Below are 15,170 nucleotides of genomic sequence, written 5' to 3' on the forward strand. Positions count from 1 at the left end.
GACCGATAATGTTTCTCTCTCTCTCGCCCTCTCTCTAAAGTCAATAAAAACGTATTTTTTAAAAAAGGATTCAGTTTCTCAATCACACTAGCCACATTCTCAGCACCCAAGAGCCGCACGTGACCAGTGCTACCGCGGAGGACAATGCCGATGACAGGGCGGTCCCGTCATCACAGGAAGCGCTATTGGCCGCACTGGTCCAGAGCGACTCTCGGGTTTCTAGTTTGCGAGATTGTCTGGTGGGTGGGTGAGACATCAGGAAGCGGTTATGCATTCACCCCGACAGAGACCACATGAAGTGGAACCTGGCGGGAAAAAGGTGGGGTCTCAGACAGGCTGAGGGGAGGTGGCCCTGGGGCTGCCGTAGGCCTGCAGAAAAGACGGTCTGGGATTTGGCAGAAACCAGAGAGGGCAACAATCTTTAAGTATTGCGGCTCTCCAGATTCGGGTAGAATCCACCGTGTGAGGGTGGAAAGAACTGGAAGGAAACGTTCCAGGTCGGCACAGAGGCCGGGTCTGGACCGGAGAAGGCTGGGGAGGGAGGGAAGGCGAGCGAGTGTGGACGGCCCAGAAGCTCAGCAGCAGCGGGGCGAGAGGACCAGGACCACCCGGTGTGTCAGCACGCCACAGGTCACCTGAGGTCAAGCTGCCTCAATGCCAGGAGCCTTCCCCACCACGCCAGCGAACCTCCGTGTCTGAGCTGGACATCACCGGCATTCAAGGCACACTTCCACGTGGTTCTCTATCGGATTCGAGTATGCACCCTCCGTGACACCACTGTGAGCGCCCCGGGGGGTGGGTGGGGGACTGTATCTTCTGACCCCCTTGAATCCTCCAGGGCAGTAGACAGGTGGCCCTGGGAAATGTCTGAGGGCCTGCACTCAGCACAGAAACCATGTGGGGGGCGGGAGGCCAGCCATTCACCCCAGGGGAGACTGCAGACCCCGTGCGGCTGTGCCTGCCGCTCCCTGTTCCTCCCGAGCCCCTAACCCCTAAGGAGGCGTGAGGAGGCCGGGCGGGAGGGGCCGGGCTGGCCGACCCTGAGGCACAGAGCGCTGCACACTCACTGGAAGGGGAGCTTCTCGTCGTTGGGCTTGATGCAGCGGACGTAGTGCGGCGTGGTGGCGTTCAGCGTCTCCATGAGCAGCTGCAGGGAGGTGCGGAACTGCGGGGACAGAGCAGAGCCTGGTCATCGACGCGCCTTTCACGCGACGCATAATACGCATCAAGGCGCGCCCACAGCAGTGGCCGTCACTGTTACTGCTTTGATTATGACTGCGAACCCCGAGGACAGGAAGAAACCCAGAGCCTTGGGTCCAACTCTAGCTCGGACCCTCCTCCCACCGGGATGACTAAAACCAGTCCCTCCTGTATTTTGGCCTCAGGGTTCCTGGAACCAAACGGGGAGAGGCCACCCCCACTGTGTCTAACTCAGGGTCGTGGATCAGAGGAGATGACGGGCGACCAAGTGCTAGGAGAGATGATCACGTGCCTGGAGGCCTCGGACCCCTGGTCTGGGCCCTGGGGCCTGCACACCGGTGCCCGGCTGCTGGGAATGGCTGCATTTATATGCAAGTCCATAATAGGCAACTCTGGTGAAACAGGAAGCTTAGTGTGGCCAGGGCTTGGCAGGCACTCCCGTCGCTTCTCTTGGGAGACACGCTGGACATGACATCCCATGAAGACTGAATGCCCCGCCTGGGGCTACAGCCACCCTTTCCCTCTCCTGCTCGCTCCCTGTAGAGAAGGTTTTGCAGTTTCCTTCTTCAAACAGCACAGAAAGACTGAGCGGGTGGCGGGCTGGGATACTGGGCCCCCTGGCCTCCCTCCCAGACGTGGTGGCTCCCTCCTCTCCACAGGCCACCCTGCCCGGCCCGCCCACAGCGTCCTGCCCCCGCGGGCTGACCTGGTGGCCCACGGTCTTCTTGTGCTCCTTGTTGGAGGCTTTCAGCGGGGGTCTGGAGGAGCGGACGTTGATCTTGGAGCCCTTTGCAGAAGTGGAGGGGGCAGGAACAGAGTCCTTGTCGTCGTGAAACAAGTCAGCCACCAGGGGGCACTAGAAACAAGCACAGGGAGGGCACTGCAAACAAGGCGGCTTGGACTTGAACTTTGCTCAAACTCGTTCAGAGAAGCTCCCCAGTATAAACCCAAGAGGCGTGAAAACATGTCAAAACTTGTCCGCCACTGTTCGCAGCGGCCAGCCACCAAGGGAAAGCAACTCCGACGATGTCCACCGGTGGAGAAACGGATACACAGAATGTGGTATGTCCATACGGCGGACTGTTACTCAACAACATAAAGGAGTGGAGCCCTGACACACAAGACAGTATTATTGGATCTTGTAAAGCTATGGAACGTCCCTGAGCCCCAACTCAGTCACCACACGAAGGCTTTGCAGAGCATAAAGCCCGAGCCGGGCGTAGCCTGGAGGCGCTGGGATGAGCGTAGAGGGGAGAGGGCTTCCCTGACACCTGCCGGCTGAGTGAGCAGGAGCGGGCACTGCGGACGGTCGGGCGTGTTGGTGAAACAGGGGGTTACTGGCCTGACCGGAGGGAGGAAACCCCTTCAGCTTTGTCCCATGAGCTGGGCCATTCTGGAGAATTTGTATTTTAGTTTAAGAGCAACATGTGCTGCAGGTCCCTGCTATTGAGACTGCGTTTGAAAGGGCGGGATCTCCGGGAGGGAGAGGGAGAGGGGTGGGTCGGGACATTAACTCTGAGAAAGAAGGGGTAGGCTACGCATTCTACTCAGAATGTGTTTTATAAACTCAGTGAACGTAGAAAGGCATCTCGTCTGACCACAGGGCTGAAAGACCGTGTTTGACCTGGGGCTGTAGGCAGCAGTACAAGACCAGGCAAGAAATAGCAATTACTGCACCGCCCACCCCATCTGCCACCTGGATGAGGGGCTGGGCCAGACAGGCACCTGAGGGGCCCACCTGTGAACCAACCTCCAGTCTCCATGAAAAGCAGCCGCCTTGACTAAGGATTCACCCAAAAGAACACACTTCTGAGTGAGGGAGACGATGCTTTTTCTTTAATTGACTAACTGCACGCAGGCCTTTTCAGAGCTATTGCACAGTCTGTGTATACGCTGGCTCACCGGCAGTGGACCTAATATAATTCCTCTTAAGCCATAAAAAACAGCATCCACCTGGGCGTTTAAAAAAATGTCCCCCCTTCAACCTTGGAAACACTCAGATGATACCTTCAAACCAGCCCAGCAGGTCCCTAACACTTTGCCACTATTTGCTTGTCCACAGGAACTGGCTTTGGCGTTCTCTGCTATTCAACTTTGTATAGAGATTGTAAAAGCCTGAGGCAAACCTATTGGGAAGGGATTAAAAATATGAAAACACTTTCTAAAGACCACTTGACAGTTTAAGAACATTGTCAATTACAGCTATTCACATAGCTGTTACCTTGGAAATCACGTGGATTCACCGTTCACTTCTGTTTATAAGAACATAAAACATATTCCCCTTAAAACAGACATGTGAAACTAAAACAATACACTATAGTAACCATTTGGTTGGGATCTCTCGCCTAGCATCTTCTTTAAAATTCCAGTAAGCATAGTAAAAAAATAAATTTTCTTTTCAATCAATTCTTTTACAAGGTACCTTTGGGGGGAAAAATCTACACTTTTAAAGAAATAAATATTTGCACATAAAAGGGTTTTAAATGGACTTTGGCGAAAAAGTCTTAGCATTTCATCTTCCTACATTGGAAAGGGGATGGTCTGTTTATTCCAAATATCATTAGAAGCTTTTCAACTACCAGCACAAACTGATTTTATTTTACTTTATTTATTTTTTAAAAATATATTTTTATTGATTTTTTTACAGAGAGGAAGGGAGAGAGATAGAGAGTTAGAAACATCGATGAGAGGGAAACATCGATCAGCTGCCTCCTGCACATCTCCCACTGGGGATGTGCCTACAACCCAGGTACATGCCCTTGACCGGAATCGAACCTGGGACCCTTCAGTCCGCAGGCTGACGCTCTATCCACTGAGCCAAACCGGCTTCGGCTACTTTATTTATTTATTTATTTATTTTAGTTTTTTGATTTTTTTTATTGCCCGGCTGGCATGGCTCAGTGGTTGAACATCAACCTATGAACCAGGAGGTCATGGTTTGATTCCTGGTCAGGGTACATGCCTAAGTTGTGAGCTCAATCCCCAGTGGGGGATGTGCAGGAGGCAGCCAATCAAATGATTCGCTCTTATCACTGATGTTTCTATCTACCTCTCTCCCTTCCTCTCTGTAATCAATAAAAAAAATTTTAAAAAAAGAAAGAAAAGCTTTAAAATTGATTTTCAGAGAGAGAGGGGGGAGAGAGTGGAGGGGGGAGAGAGGGAGAGAGGGAGAGAGAGAGAGAGAGACAGAGAGAGACAGAGACATCGATTTGTTGTTCCACTTATTTATGCATTCATTGGTTGCTTCTCGTATGTGCCCTGACTGGAGATTGAACCAGAAACCTTGGCAATGCTCTAACCAATTGAGCTACTCAGCCCGGCACAAACTGATCTTAAACAAAAAGCAAATTAAATCAAATGCCTTTAAAAGCAAGTGTTTTATAGTATGTCGAATATATCTCAATAAAGCCATTATATAAAAATTAATTAAAAATAAAAAACAACGAAAAAAACATTAAAAATAAAAAGCAAACATATTTGCTCAAAATGGAATGTGGGTGTCACCTGTAAGGAAGATGCCAGTATAGGAAGCAGCAGGTTTCCTTCCTGGGTGAGACGCAGAAAGGAGCTGGCCTTCTGAACCCCACCGTGACTCTTGGACCCCAGGGCCTGTCACCGCCCACACGGTTCACCCGGCCTCTGGGCCATGCTGGCCTCGAGCTCCCTCTACTGAGATGGAGCAGAGAGATGGCATCCGGACTGCGTGCCAGGAAACTGCCCAGAACGACCCTTGTCACCTGGCACTTACTGGCAAACACTCGATCCACCGCTCGGCCCTCTGACCTATACTCAGTGCTGCCCTGGAATCGGAAATCTCCAGAGGAAAAATATTCTGGTTTGAGGTTTAATATTTCGTAAGCCAAAGCTGGGAGGGAAAAGCCTCCATCCCCTACTGTCTAAAACACATCAGGCTGGAAGAGGCATTTCTTTACTAAGTATTCACCGCTCTCTGACGGCTGAGAAAGCAACTCGCTACACTGTGGCCTCTTAGGCCGGCATCGGGCTTCCCTAGTTACATCCTCATCATCTCACGGTCCTGAAGGCCCTGGCTGTGGACACTGGCTGTCCCCTGGCTGTGGACACTGGCTGTCCCCTGCTTCTCCCGCGTTACCTTGCTGGCCTTCAGGATGTTGATCTGCTCCTCATACACCGTGTCTCTGTTTTTCTCCAGGAAGCCATCTGAGAGGTACTCCACCTGGGCCACAGGGGAAGCACACAGGGGTCAGTGCTGCGGCTGGTCAGCTTCCCTGGGCAGTGTCCTCGAGCTCACCCCACACCGTGTGAACGGGGACCCCCCAGCTGCTCCCATTTAAAATGCACACCAAGACGTGGTCGGGACCTACGCAGAGGGAACTGGGCATCCCTTCTGTGGAAAAACAAACTGTTTGCAAAAGAAATTCCTTTTTTGAGGAGGCTTCCTTTTGGGGGTGTACACGCAGCTGTCGGCCACACTCCAGACCTGCTGAATTGGAACCTGCGTGTGAACAAGACGGCAGGCACCTTCGTGCACATGGGACCTGAGCAGCACTGGGTCAGTGCATCCGGAACAGAAATCTATGGGGGAAAATCCCGTCTCCACCAGCTCCTGGGGAAGGAGGCTCCTGGGAAGAGCGGCTCCGTTTCCCCTTCCGCTTCTCTCTCAAGCTCCAGGAGGGCCGACTCGGGCTCTGTTACGCTGCTGTATTCCCAGGAGAGAGACCTCAGCAAAGGTTTGTCAGGCGTACACCTGGGAAACCACGGCCACCCACTGGGTTCTGCCAGGTGGTGACGGGGTGGCGCACACACAGTTGGCGTGGGGAGGGAGGGGAGGGTAGGAGGGAACCACACCTAAGAGACTTTAGGCTGCGGCAGCTCCCTCACAGGCCAGAACCCCGAGTCTGGGGCAGGGAGCAGACCCACCTTGTCGGCGAAGTGCGCCACGATGAAGGCCGTGTTGGACATGCGGGGTTTCTGGAAGTGCTGGCAGCCCCCGTGCCGGTCGTACAGCTTCTGGGCCCAGTTCTGGTCAGTTCCTTTGGGGACCTGCAGAACCACAAAACCAGGGGCTCCGTGAAGAGGACAAAGGAAGCCAAGAGCTGAGGCCGGGGGATGGAGTCCGCCAGGAAGTGGACCTCACGACCCTACGTGGACGTGGAAAACAAGATTCAACCGCAGACACGTAGGACCCTGCCACGGTATGTTCCCACACTGAGCCCGGAAGACCCTGCTGGCTGGTAGACGCTGGGAGGGTTAGAAGAGCTTGAAGATGGAGGCCAAGGTCACAGAGGAAAGTCACAACTCAAGGAACCAATCTGAAGAGGCTTCCTCCCTCCGGTCAGGCCAGGAACCAGTGTTACCAACACGCCCAGCCACCCGCAGCACCCGCTCTGCTCACACAGGCCGACAGGTGGCAGGAAAGCCCTCTCCGCTCTCCGCTCATCTCAGCGCCGCTGCCCGGCCCGGCTCCAGGCTGTCCTGCTCCCCAAGCCTTTCCTGACCGCTCCAGCTCACTCTGGAATTCCTCCCAGTTAAGCTCTCTCATACATACACCACCTAACACGGCTCATCGCTGGTTTTTGCATACTGTCCTGTCACTACAAACTGTAAGCTGGCTGAGTTCCGGCCGCACTTTGGGTGCGAAGTACCTAGTGATTAAGCTACTCGGTCCTGATCTCTGCTCCCCCAAATTTAAATGTAGATGCAGAGGTTCCACTACATTAGGGATGCTGCCCCTCTCACTACATTTAGAGGTGGCTTCAAAAATGGCACAGCAGCTTGCTTTGTTGAAAATGTAAGAGTCACTGTAACCACCATTCCAACAGTCAAGGAAGATGGGAACCCTGGCGACGAGAAGGTGCCCCTCCTCTGTCACCCCGAACACCGCCGCACACCCCCGCACCCCAGGTAGGGGTGACCTATGGACTTGCCCGCCCTTCATTAGTTTAGGTTGCGTATTTGGACCAGGCAGGGCTGAAGGTGACCCTTGCACTAGCTCTTGAAAAAGAGCTTTGTTTAGTAAATTAATGCAATCTGTGCCACATGGAAAATGCTTACACAGATGAGAACGAATTTCTCAAATACTTTGTAAGCAAAGAGATTTTTCTCAGTGTTCAATGTGGTATAGCTAGTATTGAACATCCAGGGCCAAGTGCCGTAGGAAATTCAAACAAACTTTCTCTTGAAAGAGGCTACGAATTGTGGTAGGCAGACAAAATAAAATGTAATGAATTCAGCATTTTATATATATACTGTTTTATATTTAGAACCACCAGGTATGGGGGGCGGAGGGGGGCGGCCAGGGGATGAGCGCTGGTAGACTGGGGTCGACAGGAAGGGCAGCACTGTGATGAGCAGCCCCACCTAAGTCAACACTTGTATTTGGTGGGATCAAAATCATGGTGCCTGGCCAGTGTGGCTCAGTGGTTGAGCATCAAGCCATGAACCAAGAGGTCACTGGCTTGATTCCCAGTCAGGGCACATACCCAGGTTGCATGCTTGATCCCCAGTAGGGGGCATGCAGGAGGCAGCCAATCAAGGATGTTCCTCTCTCATTGATGTTTCTATCTCTCTATCCCCCTCCCTTCCTCTCTCTCTAAAAAGCCAATAAAAACATATTAAAATCACCTTGTCTTGACAACGAAACTGGACTTCATAATCCTACGTATGCACTAATTCAGACGGGCTTGAACCAATGAGCAAGGTCATGCGCACACATATTTCCTGATGAGGGTCAGTCTCTCTGCTCACGCCCCATCCTCAACTAAAAATGCAGGGCAGCAAGAATTCCAGATGCAGATTCTCAGAGAATACTAACAGCGAATGCCCACAATGCTTATTATTTGCCGGGCGACTTTCCTATAGCTTTTGGACATAGCAACTCATTTAATCCTCACCATAATCCTATGAGCTAGGCACTATGTTTAGACACATTCTATAGACAAGGGAGCTGAGACAGAGAGGGCAGGCAACTTGCCCAGGGACACACAGCTGGGAAGCGGCAGAGCTGGGTTTAGTCCAGGACAGGCTGGCTCCGGAGCCGTGTTCTTCCCTCTTATGCTCTCCTGTCTGACAACAGAGTTTTGAAGGCAGCCCAGAAGGCAGGGTTAGATGGAATGAAGGCACTTATCTCCAAAAATCTGCCCATAGCAGTAGATTTAAAATGGGCACAGGAGAAAGAAAGCCAGACTTGTGTTCTGATAAAATCTAGACCGCGGCTATCAGCAACTCTGGAATATGCAGCAAATCGAATCCTTTAAAAAAGAAGGTACAACCAACTATATTTTACCACTGACTTCTGAATGGTGAGATGGGTCTTCTTGAATGGTTAGGGGTTTTTTTGAAGTAGAGTTTTTTTCATGATTAATTTGTATTTGTAAGATACACACACACACACACACACACTATCCAAATAGCAAAACTGTCGTGCCTTTTATTTATCTCTGATTCCAGTCTTGGCAATCGTTTTAAAGAAAAATACTTTTTAAAAGCCTAGCGGGGGAGGTAAATGTACACGTGGCTTCATACAAATGCCTACCCTCTCCTGTCAAGGTCCCGGGAAGAGGGCCTGGTCAGGAGGGAGCCTGGGTCCCAGCTCTGCCCTCATCTGGGCAGGACCTGTCCCTCCGCCCCAACAGGTGGAGTCCACAGGAGCCCACAAAAGCTCAGCGGGGAAATCATGGGTCTCACCTGCCACCAGGCCAAGCCTCTCTGCCCCTCACAAGCCACCTGGCACAGCTACGGAGACCCCCACCCACCCTCTCTCTGAGCCTAGGACACTAGGGCATCGAATCCATGCCACCGTCATATCGTGACAATCATGCCACCCAGTATCTGCCAAAAGGGGCAGTATACTTGCCAGTCACGGGACCTACCGGTACCTTCCGGTGTGCAGAACGGACAGTGCTTCTCTCGGCCAACTCCAGCTCTGGGACCCCACACTGCCCCGCACCATGCAGCTGCCCTGTCCCACCCCAGCCTGGAGCTGACCTAATGCAAGGACAGCACCAGCAGCTTTACCTTACACTCCTCATCCAACAGGTCTAGGATGCCCAGCTTGGCTTCTATGAGGTCGATACAAGGCTGGTTGTCGTAAAAGTCAATCAAGGTCCAAGGGATCTGCTCCTTCATGTACTCTTCTTGCTCCAGTTTGAAGACATGCTAGGGTGGGAGCGAAGGTCAGGGTCAGGGAGCTGCATGCGGGCCTTCACATCCGCCTGCCCTGAGCTGCAGCCACGGGGTCTCGGTCAGCATGACTGCAGGGAAGAAAGCTCAGCGGTGGCCCGCCCTCCCAGGTGATCCCCTCTCCACGACACTCGAATCATCGCCTGCAACGCCACACCCCAACCAGCCACAAGAAGCCTCATGCTGCTTGTAATTCTCAAATGGCCCAGACGCCCAGGCCCAGGAGGGCTGGGTCGAAGCCATTACCCCGCTGCCCCATCCAGACCTCCTCTTGAGCAGCGGGGAGCACCTTCCTAAAGCGGGGGCGCCATCAGGAACCCTAGGAAGGTCAGGGCAGAGCCAGAGCCAGAGCCCCTGGCCCTGTTGGAGAAGTGGCCAGGCCGTCGCTCTCGGGAAGACAGAGCCCCCACCCCGAAAGCCCAGGTCCAGACACCGAGCCCACCGAGTTGAACTGCTGCTGCAGCTTCTCATTCGCGTAGTTGATGCAGAACTGCTCAAAGCTGTTCACCTCGAAGGTCTCGAACCTGCAAGGGAAAGAGGAGAGGACACAGTGAGAGCCGCTTCCTGTGACTGAAGGAATCCCTGGGCAAAGCTGCACCCTCCCTCCCCTCCCACCCGCTCCACCCTGAGTGCCGGCTCCAAGGCCCGGGTCCTGCTCTTGAGCCTGGAGACCGCAGGTGCAGGTACCGGCAAGGCAGAGTCCTGCTCCATCAGGAGAGTAAGGACGCAGAAAATTCAGGAAGGGCAGATGTAACGGAGAGAAATCACCCGGAGTCCACCACTCCCTCTGGCCACCAGCTACATTTCGGTAGGTTTCCTTTCACCGATTTTATGTTTTTCAGCACATTGGGATTACATGTAAAATGAGACCGATTTTTATCACTTAACTCTCCACGGCATGTTCCTCAGAGGCATCTGTTTTAGCATCTGCCCCATCGACCACTGCACGGATTGCCCCGAGGAGTGCACAGGGCGCCCCGGTGAGGGGGCAGGAGGCATGGAAATGTAGCTGGTGGACCCCCTACGAGCTGGGAGAGGTCGTTCCACCCAGAGGCGAGCCTTTCCCCAGGTCACACAGAGGCTCGTCAAGGGCTGGCCGTGCCCCCCACGCAGATGAATCACAGTTTAACCATCTCCTGTTGAGGAACATTCTAATTCTTTTCCCATTTTTCAGCAGCTAGCAATGCTGTGACAAATACTGCAGGTACATCTCTGACTTCATGATTCTCTCCATAGGATGTGATCCTAGATGGAGAAGCACACCTCGGAGCATCGTTTCTTAAAAGGCAGAAGCAAAGTAACTTCCGGAAAGGAGGAACCAGCTCATGTTATCACCCACCCCCGGCCCAGCCTCCCAATGCACAGCTGTGTCCTGTTCTCTCAATCCTGGGGGAGGACGATTTTTACTTTTTAAGTTCATGGTCACTGGCTTAGAGTTTACATACAATAAGATGCAGCAAATTGAAGGGTGTACTTCTATGAGGTTTTTGTTGTTGTTGTTGTTAACCCTCCCCAGAGGACATTTTTTTCCACTGATTTTTAGAGAGAGTGGAAGGGAAGGATGGAGAAGGAAAAAGAGAGGAGAGAGAGAGAGAAACATCGATGTGAGAGAGACACTGTTTGCCTCCTGCACGCAGCCGGGGATCAAGGCTGCAACCCAGGTACGTGCCCTTGACTGGGAATTGAACCGGAGTCCCTTCAGTGTGTGGGGGCCGGCCCTCGAACCACTGAGCACACCAGCCAGGGCTACATGGATGGGTTCTTGACAAATGTATAGAGTGTGCTGACCACCACAACTCAGCTATCGGACATCTTACAAGTTCCCCTGTGTTCCCTGGTCCTCCCTCACTGGGAATGTTCATGCATCACAGCTCTCTGGCTTTCAACTTCTAAAAGCCTCTGGTGACTTGGCACATGAATAATGTTTTTGTTGGAATTTTAATCTCTGGTCCCTAATGGAGCTCAACCTTCTTCTGTGTGCGGGTTCCAGTCATCTCACTCTGTGAACTGTCTTGTGTCGTCGCTGACGTCTCTGCTGGGTTTTAACTTTAAAAAATGGATGTGTTTGAACTATTAATACTTTATCAACTCTGTCGTTTGCTGATCAGCTCAAATGTTTGCAAACAGCTGGATCCCTGGGAGCAGCAGGAGGCAGAAGAGCCAGTACTTGGACCCAGAGAGTCTGATTCCCGAGGCCACATTCTTACTTTAGAGAAGAGTGAACGGGTCACTGGGAAGAGAAGGAAGCAATGGCCCGGAGGGGCTGTGAACGGGAAGAGCTTCCAGAAGAGGAGGTACTTGAGATGGAGAGTGGTGATGACCGAGGGCCCGGGGCTGGGGCACAGGCTTCCGCCTTCTCCGTGACCTTAAATCCTCACCACGCTCATTCTTCAGTGTGGACACGGCACTTCCTCAGTCTTACGTAAAAGGGTGCCAGTCCTTCCAATGGGCTCTGTAAGGACCACCCCAAACATAAATGTCGGTGCAGCCCTGGCGGGGGTTGGAGACGGTGCTGGTGGAGGGGAAGTGCCCCACGCAGAGGGACCAACAAAACAAATGCATTAACACCCAGCGGGCGGGCCAGTGCCCAGAACACCTCCGGCTTCCCTTCCTCCCGGGGCCCACCTCCCCCTCCAAAGAGTAAGACCTGGAGACACAGAAAGTCACTTGGGGGTCAAAGGAGTGGACTGCTTGCCGGCAACCGCCTTGAAGAACAGCCCCGGTTGTGCCTGGAGGAGGCGTCAGTCTGGGCCAGTGGTCGGCAAACTCGTTAGTCCACAGAGCCAAATATCAACAGGACAACGACTGAAATGTCTTCTGAGAGCCAAATTTTTAAACTTAAACTATATAGGTAGGTACATTGTTATTCACTTAATGAGGGTCCTCCTAAGGCTTAGGAAGAGCCACACTCCAGGGGCCAAAGAGCCGCATGTGGCTCGCGAGCCGCAGTTTGCCAACCGCAGGTCTGGGTTAATGAGACAAGATCGAAGACGCAAAGTGCACGCAGGGGCTGCAGTCCGCGCCTCCAGAGCAAGCGGGGGAGGCACTGGGTGTGCAGGCGTTGCCCTGGTCTGCGGCCCTCGCAGCCCGGATGGTGGTCCTAAGACCTGGTCATGTCACTTAGAACCTCACTTCCTCCCCGCCCCCACACGCACCCCACGAGAGGCTGCCAACGCCAACCAAGCCCCGGCAGAAATTTAATTAATAAAGCCGAGAAGGAAGATAAAAGAGCCACCCTAGCAACTGGCCAGATAACAGCAATTGCGTGTGCTTTGCAGGGTTTCTACCGAGCTCCACAGATAAAGGAATTAAATATCTCCCACTTATCACTTTTTAAAGGTTTACAGCGATAGCACTCCACAAAGAACATGCTCATTAATTTGCGATGGCCTGAAATTAGCTCCTAATTTCCCTATTTCTAAGGATATTATCTGGGAACAATTCCTCTGCCATCCAGGATAATTACTGCAATGCCGAAGGGCCAGAGATGAACGAGGGGCCTGGGGAGCCCGAAAATGTCTAAGATGACTGATCTCAGGAAGCCAGGGGGACAGGGCACCTTCTCCTCGACGGCGGAATTCTATGGGGAGTAACTCTTCCCACCGACAGAGATGACTTCTTAAAATAAACACAATGAATCAATTTATAATTCACAACATTAACACGTCACAAAGACATTTCTATACCAGAGGGAACTGGATTTCCCCGGTAAAATCAACGTCGACGCTATTTTGGCCGATGCCTCGGGTGGGAGGAAGGTCAGAACAGGGACTAAGACCTGAGGCTGAGACCCGAGATCTGTCCTTGTGGGGGTCCGCGTCTCACCCCTACTTCAGTCTCTTCCTCTCTTCCGAAAGCAGGCGAAAAATAATTTCCTTCTCATTCCACCCCAGTTACGGAGCGTGGCAGGGGTCACACATGCCTCTAGAAAGAAGGCAGTGTTTGCTGGAAAGTGAAGCTGCAATAAAAAAAACAACAACAAAAAAACTGCAGACCAGCCACTCCGAGTTCATTATTAACTGCCACGAACCTCTCACCCAGGGCGGAGAGGCAAGGAGGTGCTGGGCAGTCGGGGAAACAGTCCTTCCTATGGAGCCCGGGGCAAAGGAACAGCCATCTCTTAGCTCAGCCTCGTCTTTCTGTCTTACTAAGATCGCCCTCGACCATCTACTGTGAGAACACACTGTCTGAGTCCGTACCCGTGAAGTATCGATTCCACTCACATGGAGGATCTAAAGTAGCGGACTCAGAAACAGAAGCAGAGGGGCGGGTTCCGGGGCGGCAGGAGGGAGGACGGGAGCGGCTCCCCGCTCTGGAGACCCACTGCACAACCGCGTGCATGAGCCTAACCCTCCTGAACCGTACACGGGACCATGGTGAAGATGGTTAATTTTATTGTGAAGGTTTTTTTTTTTAAGCGCAATTAAAAAAATTAAAAACACATCATTCAAAAGCACTGAAGAGAGCTAGATGCTAATTTTAAAGTTAGGAAATACTGCAAGAGGCACAGAAAGTCACAGGAGGGCGGAGAGGACTGTGAAATCCCAGCCAGCCCCACTTCCTGCTTCCTGGGGCCCAAGCATCCCTCTCCCCACTCGCTCCGCCCCCTGCCCCCACCTCAGCGTCAGGCACGAGTCTGTACCCTGCCTTGCTCCAAGTCTCCTCGGCCAAGTCCTCGCCCAGAACAGGCTGGGCACAGCCAAAGCCCCCGCTACCATGGCATGTTGAAGGCTCAGGTCAAAGACAAATAAATGTGTATTTTTTCCCCCAAATTGAAGCCATTTCTTTCTTGTTGCCTTGAGGAATGAGAGCAATGAAGGATTATGGCTGCAATTAATCAGGCCTGTAGAGGCAAGCGCTGGCTAATGCGACATGCAAAGGGGACCCAGCCAAGCTGCCTGTAAGGAGTCCCCTGCAGCAGCGTCACGGACCCTTCGCTAAGGAGGGGCCTCGGCCTGGGTCGGCTAAATTGCTGAGGGTGCCGCTTGCTCTGCACTGTTTTGGAGCCGGGGCAGGGGAGCGAGGTGCAGGGAAGCCGCCTTCTATTGGGCACTGGGTGTCTGGAAATAAATGCTGGGGAGCACCTGGGGGAAGGGCCTCTCGCGGGGGCTCCTCAGAGGGTGGTGGGGGCAGCTGTGGCCCATGCACTGTATTCAGCGTTCAGAGCCTTTTCTACCATCTGACCTAACCACCGGCTAGAACAGCACGGCGGGAGGCGTGTGGGTGACGGTGCTGGCCCGTGCACTGTTTGCTTACATGTGTATAGACGGGAGTGTTTATTCACTCTGGCTGCCGCTTCTATAGTAGGAGGTTAAGCATTTGTAGAAAGAGCTGGAGTGGCTCATCTACCCGGCCAAGCTCTCTCCAGCTGTCTGCAGAGCGGGCTTGACTGCAGGGCCAACAATGCCACAGACAGGGCTACAGTTCACCCGGGGACAGGCGTGGTCTGTGGACGCAGCCAGTGCCTGCCTGTGGCGAGGGCAGCAGCTCCACTCTGTCTTTGCTCATTTCTAGCCTGAGAGAGAGAGCCAATCCCTTTTCAAATATGCCACTTCTTTATGACATGGTTTGACAGCGTCAATTAGCTTCTGAGAAGGAACAGGGATGTAAAAAGGAGAAAAGAAAACAGCATGGCACGTCTGGAAGGAGGCCGGAAGGATAGGAGAATTCCCAAGAGGGCTGGCGGGTGGCCCCATGCTGCTGGGCCCCCAGGACAGCTGTCAGGTGTCCCCAAAGGAACCCAGGCCGCTCTCGGACGAGCGAGATGCACAGGTCAGGGGTCGGCACTGGAACCAGGAGGCGGCATCCTC

The 15,170-nt window shown here is 53.0% G+C and overlaps 1 protein-coding gene across 1 annotated transcript in view; it reads right to left on the reverse strand.

Annotated features, from left to right (window-relative positions):
* MYO5B (myosin VB) overlaps positions 1-15,170 on the reverse strand; it is a 202,941-nt gene that overhangs the window by 64,402 nt on the left and 123,369 nt on the right. The window contains exons 11-16 of the mRNA XM_059707260.1: positions 9,803-9,884; positions 9,196-9,336; positions 6,100-6,222; positions 5,312-5,395; positions 1,907-2,056; positions 1,068-1,165 (exon numbers count right to left, since the gene is read on the reverse strand). Coding sequence (XP_059563243.1) covers positions 1,068-1,165; positions 1,907-2,056; positions 5,312-5,395; positions 6,100-6,222; positions 9,196-9,336; positions 9,803-9,884 — 678 coding nt within the window. The remainder of the gene's footprint in view (positions 1-1,067; positions 1,166-1,906; positions 2,057-5,311; positions 5,396-6,099; positions 6,223-9,195; positions 9,337-9,802; positions 9,885-15,170) is intronic.

Source organism: Myotis daubentonii, chromosome 8, assembly GCF_963259705.1.
Source record: "Myotis daubentonii chromosome 8, mMyoDau2.1, whole genome shotgun sequence".
Lineage (NCBI taxonomy): Eukaryota > Metazoa > Chordata > Mammalia > Chiroptera > Vespertilionidae > Myotis > Myotis daubentonii.